This window comes from Haliaeetus albicilla, chromosome 2 (genome assembly GCF_947461875.1).
Source record: "Haliaeetus albicilla chromosome 2, bHalAlb1.1, whole genome shotgun sequence".
In the NCBI taxonomy this organism is placed as follows: Eukaryota; Metazoa; Chordata; class Aves; order Accipitriformes; family Accipitridae; genus Haliaeetus; species Haliaeetus albicilla.
The window spans coordinates 73,221,364-73,238,590 of NC_091484.1; the positions used below are offsets into that span (position 1 = coordinate 73,221,364).

General features: G+C 40.0%; 1 protein-coding gene across 10 annotated transcripts in view; it reads left to right on the plus strand.

The window, feature by feature from the left end:
• Positions 1-17,227, plus strand: part of KMT2C (lysine methyltransferase 2C) — a 200,687-nt gene that overhangs the window by 179,610 nt on the left and 3,850 nt on the right. For 6 of the 10 annotated variants that reach the window (XM_069778217.1, XM_069778223.1, XM_069778218.1 and 3 more), the window contains 14 exons: positions 1,596-3,296; positions 4,899-5,111; positions 5,565-5,729; positions 7,022-7,163; positions 7,955-8,102; positions 8,969-9,147; positions 9,247-9,401; positions 9,603-9,855; positions 10,448-10,587; positions 11,516-11,620; positions 13,507-14,626; positions 15,641-15,777; positions 15,939-16,081; positions 16,346-16,514. In XM_069778217.1, the coding sequence (XP_069634318.1) occupies positions 1,596-3,296; positions 4,899-5,111; positions 5,565-5,729; positions 7,022-7,163; positions 7,955-8,102; positions 8,969-9,147; positions 9,247-9,401; positions 9,603-9,855; positions 10,448-10,587; positions 11,516-11,620; positions 13,507-14,626; positions 15,641-15,777; positions 15,939-16,081; positions 16,346-16,514 (4,770 nt within the window). The remainder of the gene's footprint in view (positions 1-1,595; positions 3,297-4,898; positions 5,112-5,564; positions 5,730-7,021; positions 7,164-7,954; positions 8,103-8,968; positions 9,148-9,246; positions 9,402-9,602; positions 9,856-10,447; positions 10,588-11,515; positions 11,621-13,506; positions 14,627-15,640; positions 15,778-15,938; positions 16,082-16,345; positions 16,515-17,227) is intronic. The other 4 variants (XM_069778221.1, XM_069778222.1, XM_069778219.1 and 1 more) reach the window with 4 other exon arrangements.

The window sequence follows — 17,227 nt, forward strand, 5'->3', positions numbered from 1 at the left end:
AAGGACCTTCTATTTGAAGCAATTTACCACTCTTTCAAATCGGATCAAGTAATTTTTCTGTAATCAAGTTTCTGTCAGCTTTTGAAAAGGGCAAAGTCTGTATATGTATATATAAAGAGCTCTCAAATCCCTGTGAACTGCTGGTCCTGGAGACAGGCGCAGAGAAACTGGAGCTGACTTTGTGCAACACGAGCTTATGTCTGACAGGGTTATTAGCTCAGGCACAGAGCCACGCAGACACTACCATATTGTCTCTGTGGCCAGGGCAGTTTAACTGCTTTGGTGTGGCACTGTGCCTGTGCTAATAAGCTCTGCCTTGATCTCCCCTACGCTGTTAAAATCACCAGGTCGATCTGTGCAGGTCGGCTGAGGTCCAGCTGGGTGTAGTCAGTACTGGTCCTTTTGAGATCTCAACTAATTCCAAGTACAGTCACATGGCTGATCTGCCACTGCAGATCCTGGGAGGGCATAGTGGTTTGGATGCCTCATTGTATGGGCATACAGAGCCAACACAGGTTTGGTGCTGTATACCCACGGAGAAGTCCTGGAGCACTGGACTGTGCAGTGCAGTTGGTGGCTTTATGCAGTGGCACTGTTTAGCTGGCGGTGTCAGTGCCAAGCCAGAGCTCATAAATCATACTGGACTTGAGATTACTGTGTAAATAGCCTTCTGGGTGCATCTGTCCTGCATTCTGGAGTGTGTCCTGTCATATCTCTGTTATGCTGAGCTTTCTGGCTTGTCCCTTGCCCCAGATAAAGGAGAGTGCTATCAAACATTTTTAATTATGTTACAGACCTTTTCTATCAGTACAAACAGCAAATGGAAGTTGTGGAAGTCATAATCTAATGTATAGAAGTGAGAGAGAGATTTCCAATAATGTACGTATTATTAATTGGTGGATTACAAGTCCTTTTCTTTTTTTTAGAGAGCAGTGTAGTTAGTTATCTGTTGTGTTTCTGAAATGCTCTTTCTTGTCTGGTTGACACTGTCATACCCTTCCATTGGCTTCTCCTGCTTGCCTTAAAAATAAACTATTAGGCTTAACTTTTAGTGTCCAAGTTGAGTTTATTTTCATCCTAAAATTTAAAATTTTCAAGCAGCGGTTACCATTTTCGTCTGCTGTGTGATGTTTGAGGATCTGTCTGTGAATAAATGGGAATCTACCTTGCTGTTTTCCTGCAAACTTTTCAATTAAATCTCTTAAAAATTTTTGCTGATGTGTGAGGATCGTCCATCTCATTGTTTCCTTTTTCCGGTGTTCACAACTATTGTTATCCTGCACATGGATGCTTAGATCTGTAGGACAAGGATCACTTTTGGTTAAGGTTTGTATATTTTCTAGCACAGTGCAGTCTTGGTATGTAATTAGGACTTTGAGGCACTGTTATTTTTTCTACCGTTTTGGGATTGATAGTATTTCTAATGAAATAATGGCTATTTAGCCTTAAAAAGGGAGACAAAATAAGATTGTGCAGAAAAGCTATTTTTGCCTGAGGTTCATTGTCTATGAAATTATTATGGTGAGTTACATGTTTTATACTACTCACATAGTCAATACCTGTCAGAGATGAATAATGACTTTTTTAATTCTTAGATTCGAAAGCAGCAGAAAGAGCATGCAGAACTAATTGAGGAATATCGAATCAAGCAGCAGCAGCAGCAGCAGCAGCAGTGTGGAATGGCACCCCATGCTATCATGCCAGGCGTCCAGGCTCAACCACCAATGGTTCCAGGAGGAACAACACCAGCAATGAATCAGCAAAACTTCCCCATGGTGGCACAACAGCTCCAGCATCAGCCACACACAGTGGTAATCCCCGGGCAATCCAACCCAACCAGAATGCCAAATTTATCTGGATGGCAATCTGCAAATGCCCCTGCAAGCCATATTTCCATGAATCCAGCAAGGATGCAGCCTCCAATGACACCATTGCCAATTACTCCTGCTACACCAGCTCCTGTGCCTGGTCCAAATGCAGCTGCACAGTCAGGGCCGCCACCAAGGGTGGAATTTGAGGACAATAACCCTTTTAGTGAAAGTTTTCAAGAGCGGGAAAGAAAGGAGCGTTTACGAGAGCAACAGGAACGGCAACGCATTCAGCTTATGCAGGAGGTAGATCGACAGAGGGCTTTACAGCAGAGAATGGAACTAGAACAGCACAGTATGATAGGGTCTGAACTAAATAACAAAACATCCTTATCTCAGATACCTTTCTTTAATTCTGATCTACCTTGTGATTTCATACAAACTCCACGACCTCTTCAGCAGTCTCCACAGCATCAACAGCAACAAATGGGGCAAATTCTGCAACAAGGTTCTGTGACCTCGCCTCCTGCGACAAATTTTATGCAAAGCAGTGAGCGAAGGCCAGTGGGACCTACAGCTTTTGGACCTGATGCATCTGCTGTTCCGGGTGGAGCCCCTAATTTCCATAATGTAAAACAAACTCATGGGAATCTCCCTGGGACTACCTTTACGCAGAACCAAGTCAGGCCTCCATTTGCTTCTGCTGTACCTTCATCTACAGTACTCAGCAGTGGTGCCCCACGTGGTTCCGACACTAGTGTGCCCCAGGCAACAAACTTCCCTGGATCAAGCCAATCTCTCATACAGCTGTATTCTGACATAATCCCAGAAGAGAAAGGAAAAAAGAAAAGGACACGAAAAAAGAAAAAGGATGATGATGCCGAGTCAATAAAAGCTCCGTCAACTCCACATTCAGATATAACTGCACCATCAACTCCAACCATTTCTGATTCTACCTCCACCCCCACAGTTAACACCCCCAATGAACTTTCACGTCATCAGGATGAGCAAGAGTCAGTGGAGTTAACGGGCCCATCAACATCAAATGCAGGAGAAAGCCAGACCTCTCCAGAGCTGGAATGTAAGCTCCCCAACAGCAATCTGCCACAGAAACAGCCAAGTGTCAATACAGAGGCTGAAAAGGCTAAAACAGATACGCCTACCAGCATTCAAGAAGTTAAACTAGAAAGGGCAGAAACTGATCAATGCTCAGGTCAAGCTGAGCCTAAACCAGAAAATCCAAGCAATATTAAGGTGGAAGAAGATAAGGTCACATCACAGCCTGCCTCTTCAGCTCAGAGTCCAGCACAACCATCTAGTGTTCCAGCAGCGAAAGGGGAGTCAGGGAACGAATTGCTGAAACACCTGCTTAAAAATAAGAAGTCCTCATCTCATCTAAATCAGAAAACAGAGAACAGCATCCGAACAGAAGAGGAGGCTTCTGGGGATAAGAAGTTAACAGAGAAGCAGAATCCAGCTGAAGGAATGGTGAGCCTGTTACTGGTTTCATTATACAGTGGTCATCAACAGTCAAAGGCTAGTTTGTGCCTTTACTGCGGGCATTTGTGAAAAGGTGGGGAGATAACCTACCTGCACAAGGGTGGAATAAAAGCTTTAAGGAATTTTTTACCCCCCTTCCTTCCTTTTCTCCATAAGTAAATTATCCGTGTTACAAAAACAAATTTTAATGTGACTTCGTAGATCAGTGTATTCAGAAATTATTAAAATGCAAAAACTAGTTCTTCTGTAGATAATCATCTTAAAAAATGCCACTTCCTAATATTTACCAACATTAAGGCAAGATTTTACAGTATGATTCTTAATTACATACTAGTATTTACAGTGTACGGTATGTCTGTACACTGCTTTCTTCTGTGACTCCCTGTTAGTCATGTATAGGATGACCTGTGCGCCTTTGCGGAGGCATAGGGCTGGGCTTCACACCCCTTCATCTGCACCATTTGGAGTCTTCTGTGAATGTACCAAGTCCATGCTCATTTTTTGCCTCTGAAAAGCATATATTGTCTCTAATTTTAGTAGGGACTATGCTGTAGGTTTTTTATCAAAACTGTGAAGTTGTTAAATCTCCTAGAATTGCTGGATTTCTGTGTTACAAAATATCTCTCTAATTAATTCTACTTTAATGGAAGGGAGCATTAATTCTTTATATTAATGGCATTATATGATTTAATAATTTATAAAGTTCTTAAAAACAGAACTAAAGAAAATTGCTTTCTGTGGAGGTAGAATACACTTTACACTTATATTTGTTGGTCATTTTATTGTAATCTTTAATCTCTACTCAGTTTTGTTTTATGACTGCCTAAACTCTAAATACATCCTTGAAACAAAATTTAAACACTTACAAAATTAATAAAGACTGATAAAAATAAAGGTAATTGTGAGCAGCAGGTAACTTAGGTAAGTGTTAAAGATCCACAGTTAAAACATATGTGACAGGAATGGTGGTGAGAGTACTGGTGGTAGGGGTCATGTAGAGCTCTTTAAAATAATAATTGATAGAAAGAAATGGGATTTTCTTTTGGCTTGCCACTATCTGTTGTGTTACCAAGTCCCATTCTGATTGCTTTTACACAACTATCCTTTCATGTGAAGAATGGCTTTGCAAATTCGTACTGAAAGTATGTAAGCAAATGGTATAATCCAGAAGTGTCTCACAGTACTGTTTTTGTTTCTAACCTCAAAATACATTTGTATAATATTAATTTACAAGCCTTTTTTCCGTAACCGAGTCTGCCTTTCATTATGCCCTTGTGAAGATCTCTAAGGTTGCATGCACATGTAACTTTATTTTAGGGGGTATTCAGAAGGAAATGTTTCTGGTCTGTGAGTTTTTAATGATGTTTTCAGATGTCAGTGGTGTTAACACTAAGTCATAATTCTGTGTGCAGGGATAGTACAGCAGTTACACTTGCCAGTGAGACAGCAAAGTAAACTGTAAAATACAGTTTGTTATCAATGAGATTTATTATACTGTGTATGTTCTTTTAGACTATCGTGCAGTAAAGTTGAATGAGCTGTATATTAAAATGTCAAAAATTCTGCTTCACTTTCTTTTTTTTCTACCAGCAAACTGCAGGAAACCAGATGCAAGGTGCACTTGGGTGTGGTAACAGCCAGCTTCAGAAAACAGATGTAGGACCTGAAACCAAGAAACAGAGAAATAAGCGAACTCAGAGGACAGGAGAGAAGGCAGCTCCTCGGTCCAAGAAAAGAAAAAAAGAGGAAGAAGAAAAGCAAGCTATTTACCCTAACGCTGATACATTCATCCAGTTAAAACAGGTAGGTATACAGATGCTGGGTAAGGCATCAAGAGGATGCTTGAAAGAGTGGACTTCTGATGATGAAAATGAAGTTTATCATTAAGTTGAATTGGGAGTACAGGGTGGAGAAAATGAAAACTTTCACAAAACCAGGAAATGTAAAGTTTTGGGTTTATTTCAATTTGGAAGATCTACTGACATGGCAGGCATTTGGTAGTCTCAAAGCTGTGGAGTTCCTGTCAGCTCTGGCAGCCTCTGTGGCTGAATTGGCAGGGAGCCGGAGCTGCGGTTCCAATGGACAGGGGACTACTTTCCTTAACAAAAAGAGGCCTGTGTTTGATACAGTTTTCTGATAGAGGGTAAATTCTGATTATTTTTTAAAATTGGAAACCACTCTGCTGATATTTGGAGATTTGCAATGCTTCTATTTTATAGTTAAATTAATTTCTAACTTTTTTTTCTTTTAATATAGCAGCTTTCTCTGCTGCCTTTGATGGAACCAATAATTGGAGTGAGCTTTGCACACTTTCTTCCCTATGGCAGTGGCCAGCTAAATGGTGGAAATCGACTTGTAGGAAGTTTTGGTAGTGCTACTCTTGATGGGGCTTCAGATTACTACTCCCAGCTCATTTACAAGGTACGGTTTTAATTCGTATTTCCATTGCGTGCTTTCTGTGGGAAAAGAAGTTCACAACTTTATTACTAGTAGTTGGTTAGAGTGCCTGCCTTTTATGCAAGCAGAAGAAAATAATTTTCTATTGCTAGACTAGATGGACAGTGCAGTAGTGAAACAGTCACCATTGTTTTACTGGCTGAAAGGGGAAATCAGTTCTGGAAACTGTGTTGTAAACTAATTAAAAACTACAGGTATTCCTTTTACAAATGGAAGCTAAATAGTGAAAATTGTAATTACAGTTTTATGGAGCAGAAAAGGCTGAATTCTCAGTATTTTGCAAAGTCACTGAAAGCATTAAAGCATTTCTTAATGTGAATTAAATGGGAAGTAGACTTTTCTCATTTGTCCACTAAGCCCTGACTAAGAACCTGAGGACCCTGAACAAAATAGACTGTTTGTTGATGAGCTAATAACCCACAGAATTTAAAACTCAGTCTCTGAGATCAGAGTGGCAATATTGGGAGAGCAGCAAGATAGCAAGCAGACAGAATCAAATTTGCTGCTTGGCTACCCTGATATAAAAACTTTAGTAACTTATTAAAAAACAGTGGTGTTTACTCCAGCCTTACATGGCATGTAAGCTGAGAATGTGATCTAGCAGAAATAGTTGCTGTGGTCAAAAGTGAATAATAATAAGTATTAGCTTCGTAGGCATGACTGCAACAAGAACAGATACTGAAGTTCTCATTTAATTTTCGTTTAAAATACGGGCCGTTAAGTAAGCTAGCGAGAAGTAGCCTGGAGTGTGAACTTGAAGAGTGTCTGCTTCTCCACGGTAACTGGTTCAGTGAAAGCTCATCCTGTGCTAAATGTGAGGTAGCCTCCCTTTTAGTGAAAATCGGGTAAGCTGGCTTGTTTATGGTGATGGAGAGTCACTGTGGAATAACTCTCTCAATCTTAAGTTCAGACATTTGCTTAAACTGTAGGAACTTTTAGGGGCTCCTAAACCATTCCTAAAAATGTCCTTTGTGCTTTTCTGTAAATAATTTAGCTATACCTTGTTTCAGTAATGTATACTCCTCATGTAAACTATTTCTCTGATACCATTGATACAAAAAAAGCAAAGCATTTTGTCTTTTATAGTAGATACTTGAATGTATTTGGTCAGATACTTGAGAATTAACTATTGCTGCTTATCAGTGCTACCTCCGGGTGTAAAAATATGTGAGTGGGTTACATTATCTAGTACTACAACAAGGGAAGTTTTCACCCCGTGTTCCTTGGCTGATTTACAGTTCTTTAATCTCATGCAGCAGAACAATCTGAGCAATCCTCCGACACCCCCAGCCTCTCTTCCTCCCACACCACCTCCAGTGGCGTGCCAGAAGTTGGTAAATGGCTTCGCAACCACTGAGGAACTTGCTGGCAAGGCTGGTATGTTAGGAGGTCATGATGGTAAGACTAACATGTATTGTTTCCATAGTAAATGAGTTAAGTTTGTAGCAAATTACAAAATAGATAACTGGGATGATTTTCAGTTTTTAGAAGAGACGACTATAGCAACAGTATGCCTAGACTCTTTAAGGTTGTAATCATTATTATCCAGCTTTATTTTACACCAGCATAACGTCAGATGATGGCTTTTTCCCTATTCGCTTTTGAAAGCATGTTGAGAGCTAGAAGCACTCTTAAGAAATGAAAAAGAAAACCTTAAAATAATTTTTTTTTTATGTCCAGTACAAGTGACTAACCAGGTAGTTGAGTGAGCTCAAAAGCAGTCTACCCAAAGTGTATCCTCAGCAGGCTTTGTATGTAGTCAGCATGTGTTTTCTGCTGCTTGTAATTTGGTCAATTAAAATTGCTTTCCATTAAGTAAAACTTTATGCTGTCTCTTCATAAGGACTGTTCAGTGATTAAACCCCTTTTTTCCAACCCCTTTTCCTTTGTTGTTACAAAGTTGTTGATTTTACTTTTTTAAGTAAAACAAAAATCCTCTCATATTGGCAGAAGGCATACTCAAAAGCCTTTTGAGCATTTTTTGCTCAAAATTTGCAGTTTTTTTTTAAATACAGAGATTAATCATGAACAGTCAAAAATTTTCGAACTACAAGTGGGTGAGAGTGGTGTTACCATCTGCTGTAATGCCTTGGTTATATCAGGGAGCCACCAATACCCCGATACATAGAATGTATATCAATGGAAGAGCTGTACAGATGTCTCATTGTGCTGTGCGTTTCTGGTTTTAGTTACCAAAGCTCTGGGACCAAAGCAGTTCCAGTTGCCTTTCAGACCACAAGATGATTTATTAGCAAGAGCAATGGCTCAGGGCCCTAAAACTGTGGATGTTCCTGCTTCGCTTCCAACACCACCTCACAACAATCAGGAGGAGTTAAGGTAGGTTTTTCCTTGACATCTTCAAAAATGTATTTGGAGCAGATTCTGTGATCTTTTAGTAGGAGATGAGACTGTGAAGGTGTGAAGAAACGAAATCCATTGTGCGCAGCCACCCAGTGGGGAGAATGTAATGGGATAGTATGTCCTGGTTAACTCTTAGCATTCCACGTGCAGAGAGCAGCATAGTGAAATAGGTGACTTCTGCCACTGCTAGACTCTAGATTCTGTTAAATTGTTAAGAATTCATTACCTTGCTCTCTTAAAAGTGGAAGAAAACTACACAAATCGATGTTTTTCCTGGAGCAGCATGGTAGCGTTGCACAATGGCAGTACATGACTGCTGTACTAGACAGCAGCACGCTGCAAGAGTCAGCCTGAAAACTCCCCAGCTCTACTCAATTTCTGTTACCGTATGAGAAATGCTTGCTAGAATGTGAGTCTCCCTACAAAGATCTTCCCTTTTGCCTCTCTTTCACTTGCCTTACCAAAAGTTGGATGTCTTTGAAGCACTGAAGCCTGTGCATGGACAAGGAGGGATGGACCGGTGAATACACTTAAACCAGAAAGTTTAAATATTAAATACTAATTTTTTACACAGGTAGTTGGAGCCATGGGGAGCAGAGAGTTCTGTGGTGGAGCCTAGGCTTTGTTAGTGCCTCTGGGTTTTTTTTATGTATCTTCCCCAAGAAACCACTGTGTGCAATGGAGTATGAGAGGCCAGAAGTAATGGCCTACCACGTAATTGAGTTCCATGACTAGTAGCAAGAAGCAAGTTCATTGTAGCTCCCTGTCATGATTTATAATTTTGACTTAGCAAAGGTTTTTTTAGACTGTTTCCAAAACAGCTTTTCTGGGTTTTGTTCCAGGGTTCAAGATCACTGTGAGGACAGGGACACTCCTGACAGCTTTGTTCCTTCTTCCTCTCCTGAAAGTGTGGTGGGAATGGAAATTAGTAGGTATCCAGACTTGTCGGTTGTAAAGGAGGAGAGCCCAGAACCTGTACCATCTCCCATCATTCCCATCCTACCTAGCAGTACTGGAAAAGGTGAGACTGCAGCATAGCAAAAAGTTGAAACTAGGCTTTTTTTGTGTGTGTGTTCACATGTGTCTAGGATTAACCTGGTGTATTTCATTTTATTTTCAGGTTCAGAAGCCAAAAGGAATTACATAAAATCAGAACCGGGTTCAGGAGCATTACCTGGTTCTGGCTTGTTTGCCTCTCAGCTTGGGCCATCCCAGAATGGTCCTAAATCTGGCCTTATATCTGTAGCAATTACTTTACATCCCACAGCTGCTGAGGTAAAATAAATAAGTTTGTATTACATATATAAAGTAAAACAGCAGTTAATATATTTTGTTAATATATATATGTAGTGAATCTGAAGGGGTTATAGCATAGTACAATACAGCAGCTGTTGCAATCTTCTAATAATTTATATTATTGCTATCTTAACCGCCTGTCTGATGAAAACAGAGCTATGTTTTTATTACTGTTTTTAGAACATTAGTAGCGTTGTAGCGGCATTCTCCAACCTGCTCCACGTCAGAATTCCCAACAGTTACGAGGTTAGTAACGCTCCAGACATACCATCCTCCATGGCAACTGCCAACAGTCACAGAGTGAACCCATCTATGGAGTACAGGCAACACTTACTACTTCAGGGTCCTCAGGCAGTAGCCATGGGACCTGCCAGGATCGTAGGGTCTTACGGACTGAAGCAACCTAGTGTGCCATTTCCTGCAAACAGCAATGGTGAGTGGGCATTAATCCTTCTAAGTTTTCTGTATGAAAATTTTAAGTGAGTCAGTATTAATGCATTTCAGCCTCATAAATTCATGCTCTATAATTAAATAATTGATTCTTGTTCTAAATAATACTTTTGTCTTCTTACGTGATCAGTACGTGTGGACCTGCTCCTGATGTTAACCATAACTCAATAGGTCTGGTCCATCTCTGATTTCCATTATGTTATCTATGTCACTGTCAGTGAGGTATTTCTTCCAGTAGTTCCCAACATTATTAGGGGTTTTTTGTCCAATCTGATTTTAAATCCATCATTCAGAAAGATTGTTCCTGTGCTGGAAAACTTGACATGGTTGTTTAAGCATGTATTTCTATGTTGGTTTAGTTATTCATTTCTTATACAAGAATGTATTTTTGCCTTGTTCGCACAGTTGGTTTTGGTCTAGTTTAAACAATTTCCCCATCAGGACGTAGTTTAAAGCTTGCCTTCCATGCCCTATGCAGGAGGATGCTACTTCGCTAGACCACTGAAGAATACTGTGACTTCTCATAAATTTGGTTTAATCTGATACACCTTCTAACAGACTTCCCTGTTTTCTAGGTGTAGCTGGCTATAAGGATCACAGTCAGAATATTGCAGAAGGCTCAGCATTGAGACCTCGATGGTGCTCTCATTGCAAAGTTGTGGTCCTTGGTAGTGGTGTGCGGAAGTCCTTCAAAGACCTGCCTTTCCTTAAACAGGTACTGCAGTGGAAGTGTAGTTTTTTGCACGTAACAGTGAATGAGCAAACGAAGGCAACAAAGACTACTGCTTGTCATGCTGACTGATACCACTTCCAGCTTTCTGTGTAGTCTCCCTTCTATGTGTGTCCTCATGCAGGAGGGGACATTCAAGCACATTTGTAGTAGAAACAAGAAATGTCAAAGTTGTTACTCATATAAAATGAATTTCAGTAAATTTCATAAAATTGGTCCTATATATGGCAGCTTCCTAAATTCTGCTACTAGCCTCCTTCCATGACCGCTTCAGGGATCCTAATTGAAAAAGAGCTTATTTGTAAGGTAGGAAGTATTAGAAGAGCAAGAATACTTGTACCATTTTTGAGCAGGAATCAGATTTCAGTCTCAGCCTCTTTTATTTACATTGGGAACTGTCATTCATTCAAAAAGTACCGTTGCTCTTTCAATGAGCTTGAGACAATTATGCAACAAAGTTATATAGTCAAAATTTATATACAAAAGTGATGGGTTTGTGTAGTCAGAAAAGCACTGAATTCCCAGTAATGTTTTGCAGATGGATCAGTAGATAAAACAGTATGATTTCATTAGGCTGAAATGAGACGTTCCTTGCCATCGAAAGATAAAAGAAAAAGGATTTTACTTTGCAAGTATGCCTGTATGGAGCAGATGGGTGCATGGTATAGAATGCTTTATTTTGGTTGTTAAACTTCTGTTAAAGGCAAGAAATGCTGAAGAACAAGGTTGTAGGTGGTGGTAACGTTAGATGTCAAATAATCAAGTATTTATATCACAGTATTGCTCATTATTTCACAAATGTTCTACAAATAAAGAGTTTCTAGCCAGATTGGAAGACTTGTTTCATTATACTTACTATGTGAAGAATGGTATTAAAATACACTTCTGATCATCTTCTGTGTTTGATTCCCAGGATTCCCAAGAAAGCTCTGATAAAATGAAGGACATTGTATTCTGTAGCAACAACTGCTTTGTTCTTTATTCGGCAGCCATGCAAGCAAAAAACTCAGAGAACAAAGTAAGTATGAAATGCTGCTAGACCCTAGTGAGCAGAAATTATTGCAGCTATTTTTTGAAGAACAGAAGAGGGGTGAGGGGGAAGTTTGCACTTCATTTTGGAGGTCTATAAATGAATTGCTCTATATTCAGACGTTGAGATTCTGAACCAGCAGCATGAAGTAAAATTCATATTTGCAGAACTTTGTCTGACAGAGATGCATGGCAGAACACTAGCTGCCTTTTGCTGTCCTCACAGACTCTGAAGATGGCAGTCTCAAAAAAGTAGTCATTTAAGTTCTCTGGGCATTGTACAAAACCATAGGTACATCTTTAAGGACTACAGTCTGCATTTTGATTTGGCTTATACAGTAAAAAAAGAAAAATTACAACTGTGCAAATAATAACTGAACAACGAGTTTACAAAACCACTTTTATTTGTTCAAGGTAACTGGAAAAATACAGTCCTATTCCGTAACTTGATTTGGGTAAAGCTGCCATTTTAAAGCATTAAGTACCAAAACACTAGTAAAGAGCCTGCTAACTGACAGTGACGAGGAAAAAGAGGTTCTTATTACTGGAGAAAGACATTTTAAGAAATCTGTTCAACTGAAAGTGGAATTAGGCCAGGGATTTTCTTGGGTGGTCCCGAGTAGTATACTGTAGTTCTGTACCTGCCGACACTGTGAGGGGTGTGGGACGCCTTAGAGAAACGCAGCACTTCCACACAGGGCATTATTTCTTGGTACGTCCAGGTTCATTCAGTTTCAAAGGAAGATGACTTAAATTTCTCTCTGTTTGTTTAATCATTAAAAGTGGAATAGTCTTCATTCAAGACTAAATGATCCTGCTAAGTTTATTTTCTCATAGATAAAATTTTTTTAGTACTTTGTTTAACTAGCTTGGTTCCTACTTTTTCTAGTTCAAATGTAACTTTTTTTCCCTGAACTGGTGGACAGAACAGGCCATGTGCTTCAAGCATTACCTAATTAATGCTTTCTCAGAATCCTGTACTTACTGTACAATTTGCAGCCTTCCTTCAAATGCATCCTACTTACCTTTTTCAGAAGAAATTAAAAAAAAAAAAGCCAAACAACAAACCCAGAGGAGAAGATAAATGTGTGTACATCCACATCCTTTTAGTGTCCCATGTAGCTCATTTTCACTTGTATTTTAAACAGGGTAACATTTCTGCACAAGTGCATCAGCATGTACATAATTAAGTTAATTAAATGTCATGTTCAGCCTCTTGATCCTTTCATTTACTCTTTCCAGATTAATCATACAAACCACACTAAGCACTTTTTAATCTAAACTTCCTTTGTTGTTCTTGTTTTCTCTCGGTTTGTTTGTTTTTTTTTAAACAAATCTCTGCTTCTTTGACTGAATTGTTAAGTCTGCAAGGTGTGTCTAATGTAGAGCCCTGCAGGAATTTCTTCCTCATGTGTTTCCAGGAAAAATATGTGGCATTAATTCCAAATCTTCCCCTTCTACCAAATAACAAGATTCTTACTCTTCAAATTAATTCCATGAACCATATTTTAAGGTTATTTTGCATTGTAACACCACTTTCTAAAACCACCTAAGAACTAAATCTGTCAGTTAGCTTGTCTAGGGCAATTGAGTAGTTTTTCATTCAAAACCTGGACAAAGGATTATTGGTGCTTCCCCTTCTGTATTAATGGGCATCACGTTTTAGGTTGACTGGAAGAACTTTTGTGCTCCGTGTCGTGGCACAAGCTGTCATAACACGGGTCAGGGTAATTTCTATCTTTCTCTGTTGCTGCATCATGATTTTAGGCATTCTGAGTAGCCTCTTCCATACCAACCTGACAGTGTTTTCAACAGCATTTAATGGTTAACAGTTTGGGATTTTTTTTTCTTAAGAGCTTTCTATTGATTTACCAGGAATCAGTTCCATCTTTGCCACAGTCACCGATGAAAGAGAGGCCACCTAAAGCATTCCATCAGTACAGCAACAACATCTCCACTTTGGATGTCCACTGTCTGCCTCAGTTGCAGGAAAAAGTTTCTCCACCATCATCACCCCCCATCATGTTCCCCCCTGCATTTGAAGCAGCCAAGGTGGAGGCAAAACCAGACGAGCTTAAGGTAACGGTGAAACTAAAACCTAGGCTAAAAGCAATACACAGTAGTCTTGATGACTGTCGGCCTCCAAGTAAGAAATGGAAAGGAATGAAATGGAAAAAGTGGAGCATTCAGATTGTGATTCCTAAAGGATCATTCAAACCTCCTTGTGAAGAAGAAATAGATGAATTTCTTAAAAAACTGGGCACAACCCTTAAACCAGATCCTGTGCCTAAAGACTATAGGAAATGTTGTTTCTGTCACGAGGAAGGTGATGGGTTAACTGATGGACCAGCAAGGCTTCTCAACCTGGATTTAGACCTTTGGGTCCATTTGAACTGTGCTCTTTGGTCTACAGAAGTCTACGAGACACAAGCTGGTGCCTTAATAAACGTGGAACTAGCACTGCGAAGAGGCTTGCAAATGAAATGCATGTTTTGTCACAAAATGGGTGCCACCAGCGGTTGTCACAGGTTAAGATGCACCAATATTTATCACTTTACCTGTGCCATTAAAGCACAATGCATGTTTTTTAAAGACAAGACCATGCTTTGCCCCATGCACAAACCAAAGGGAACTCATGAGCAAGAACTTAGTTACTTTGCAGTCTTCAGGAGGGTCTACGTTCAGCGTGACGAAGTGCGGCAGATCGCTAGCATCGTTCAGCGAGGAGAACGTGATCACACTTTCCGTGTGGGAAGCCTGATTTTCCATGCCGTTGGTCAGCTGCTGCCACAGCAGATGCAGGCCTTCCACTCCTCAAAAGCACTCTTCCCCGTGGGTTACGAGGCCAGCCGGTTGTACTGGAGCATGAGATATGCAAACAGACGCTGTCGCTATCTCTGTTCGATTGAGGAGAAGGACGGGCTTCCGTTATTTGTCATCAAGGTTGTGGAGCAAGGCCACGAAGATCTGGTCCTTACTGACACAACACCAAAAGGTAAGTTTTGTGAACTAAGATCATGACTTTTGTGGGTTTGCTATTTGTTCCGTTACTACTGATACTTGTGGTATGATAAATGTTCCAAATAAATGTTGCAGACACTGTTCTCATGTAATGCTTATAGTGAGCTTGCAGGGTCCGTTTTTAATACCATGCTATGACGAGTGAGGACACCTCTGAAGAAGCTGCATAAGCTGCAAATAAGACGACTTGTTACAAGCTCACTCACAGGGGAGACCCAAGACTGAGTATTGAAAATGAATTAAAATAGTAGGAATGTCAGCGTAGGTTTCCTTTCATGAAAAGTGACTTTGTTTAAATACGATACCATTACTCAGTTATCTTCAAATCAGCTGTGCTGAACTTAGTAAGCAGTAAAGACAGTTGAGTTGACCATGTTGTTCTCAGGGCAGGTAACTTTGTCTCTGGCAGGGTGAAAAAGAATACATTAGACCATAAACGTATGGGCAGGTCTTGGGAACATGGCACGGAGATGCACACGTGGCCTGTAATGCTCTGGGTCTTAACCCCTTTGTGCTGCGGGTGCCGATAACACTCAGCCTCGCCCTGTCCAGTCAAAGCACTGCTGGGGGAATTGCTCACATACAACTGAGAGCTGACTATAGTCAATCAACAGAAATAGAATATATAGTTTATGTGCAGAAAATTCTACTTTGTGCAGGTTTTCTCAGGAGAATGTGTCTATGTGATTGTTGTCAGAGGACTGAAAGTTTCCATGCTGCGAATACTAAAAGGTTCATTCCCGAGAATCGAGGGTGCAGTAGAAATGTCGTGCTTGTTTGGGATTTGTGGAGGAGAAAACAGCAACTCACCAAATGATTCTCCGCTTCACTTTTTAAACACTGACCTGTTTGTGCATGTAACCAATGACAAAATGAATTTTCAGTATTGGTTTCTGGTTCCTGATATCCTCAGGCATTTGTTTTAAAACCAGTACGATAGACTTTTATTTTTTTGATCACTGTAATTCTTTCCCATATGGTTGTGTAGGTGTGTGGGATAAAATCTTGGAGCCCGTTGCTTCTGTTAGAAAAGAATCTGAAATGCTCCAGCTGTTTCCCGGCTATTTGAAAGGTGAAGACCTCTTTGGTTTGACAGTCTCTGCAGTGGCCAGGATTGCTGAATCGGTGAGTCTTCACCATCCCAGTTCTTGCTGGATCACCCCAGATTGTTGGATATACACATGAGAAGGGGAACAGGAAGCAGTGTGGAAAAGCAAGTATTTCATTACACACGATTAACATATAATTACTTGGATTTTTTTTTCTTTCTGTCTGTTTTTTTGCAGCTGCCAGGGGTTGAGGCCTGCGAGAACTACACTTTCCGCTATGGCCGAAACCCCTTAATGGAACTCCCTCTTGCTATCAACCCCACGGGCTGTGCCCGTGCTGAGCCTAAAATGAGTACCCATGTCAAGAGGTTTGTGTTAAGGTATTTTGTTTTAATTTCACATAGTACAGCCCAGGGTTTATAGGCTGCTTAGGGTTATTTGTGCTTTCGTCTGCTGCTTACAAACCCTGTCGTCTTTGGCTGTGTATGTGCATGCCCAAATCAAAGGAATTGCTTTGTTGTCTATGCTAGCTGGCTTTAAGTGTCTGTACGTCTAAAAGAATTTTTAATGGGGTTTGTGGCTGCTTTCGGAGAAATCTTCAGTTTGTCTTGTATTCTTTCCTGTTATATGCCCAATTCCTACAGGCCTCACACCTTGAATAGCACCAGCACATCGAAGTCATTTCAGAGCACAGTTACGGGAGAACTGAATGCGCCTTACAGTAAGCAGTTCGTCCATTCCAAGTCCTCTCAGTACCGCAAAATGAAAACTGAATGGAAGTCCAACGTGTATCTGGCTCGCTCTCGTATTCAGGTCAGTTCTCATTTTAGGACATGAGTATTAAAAAATTTTACTTAGACTTTTATTTATATCCATTTTTTATATAAATTTTTATATTTTTATATATTGTATATAAATATTTATATACATTTTATATTAAAATTGAAACAAAGCTATTGCAAAATTCCTTCAAGTCTTGTCCCCAAATTGGCAATTTTTATGTGGCAAATCGCTTCCCATAGATTTATCTTAAGTAAGATTTCTTTCTAATTATTGCAAATGTCTTAAGAATTCATTTGTTACAGTCATCTGGGAAAAAAGTTTCTTTCAAGTTTTGGGTTGGGAGGGGGGCGGTTAGCATATTTCTCAAAAACTCAGTAAAACTTAGTAAAAATACAAATACACGGTGGAAGTATGACATGCTCAGACCAAGCTGAGTGAAGTGGGGTGAGACTAGCACGAAGAGTTCAATACTTGTTTGCATTCATAGTAATAAGAAATTTGTTGCTCTATGTAATTCTGTTGGTGGTTTGCTCCACAGAATATTTTGCAAAAGCTTTCTAATTAATCTTGCTGTGTATGAACACAGTTGTTGTTTATTTTGGGTTGGACTTAACTGTGCTGTTGTGTTCCTGTTAGGTTTCTCCATTCTAGTAAGGCCTGCTTTTTTTTTTTCAGTGAATTTATAATTTTTACACAGTCAGGTGGCAGAGGTGTAAGAGAAGCTTTCTCACCTAGACAGAAGC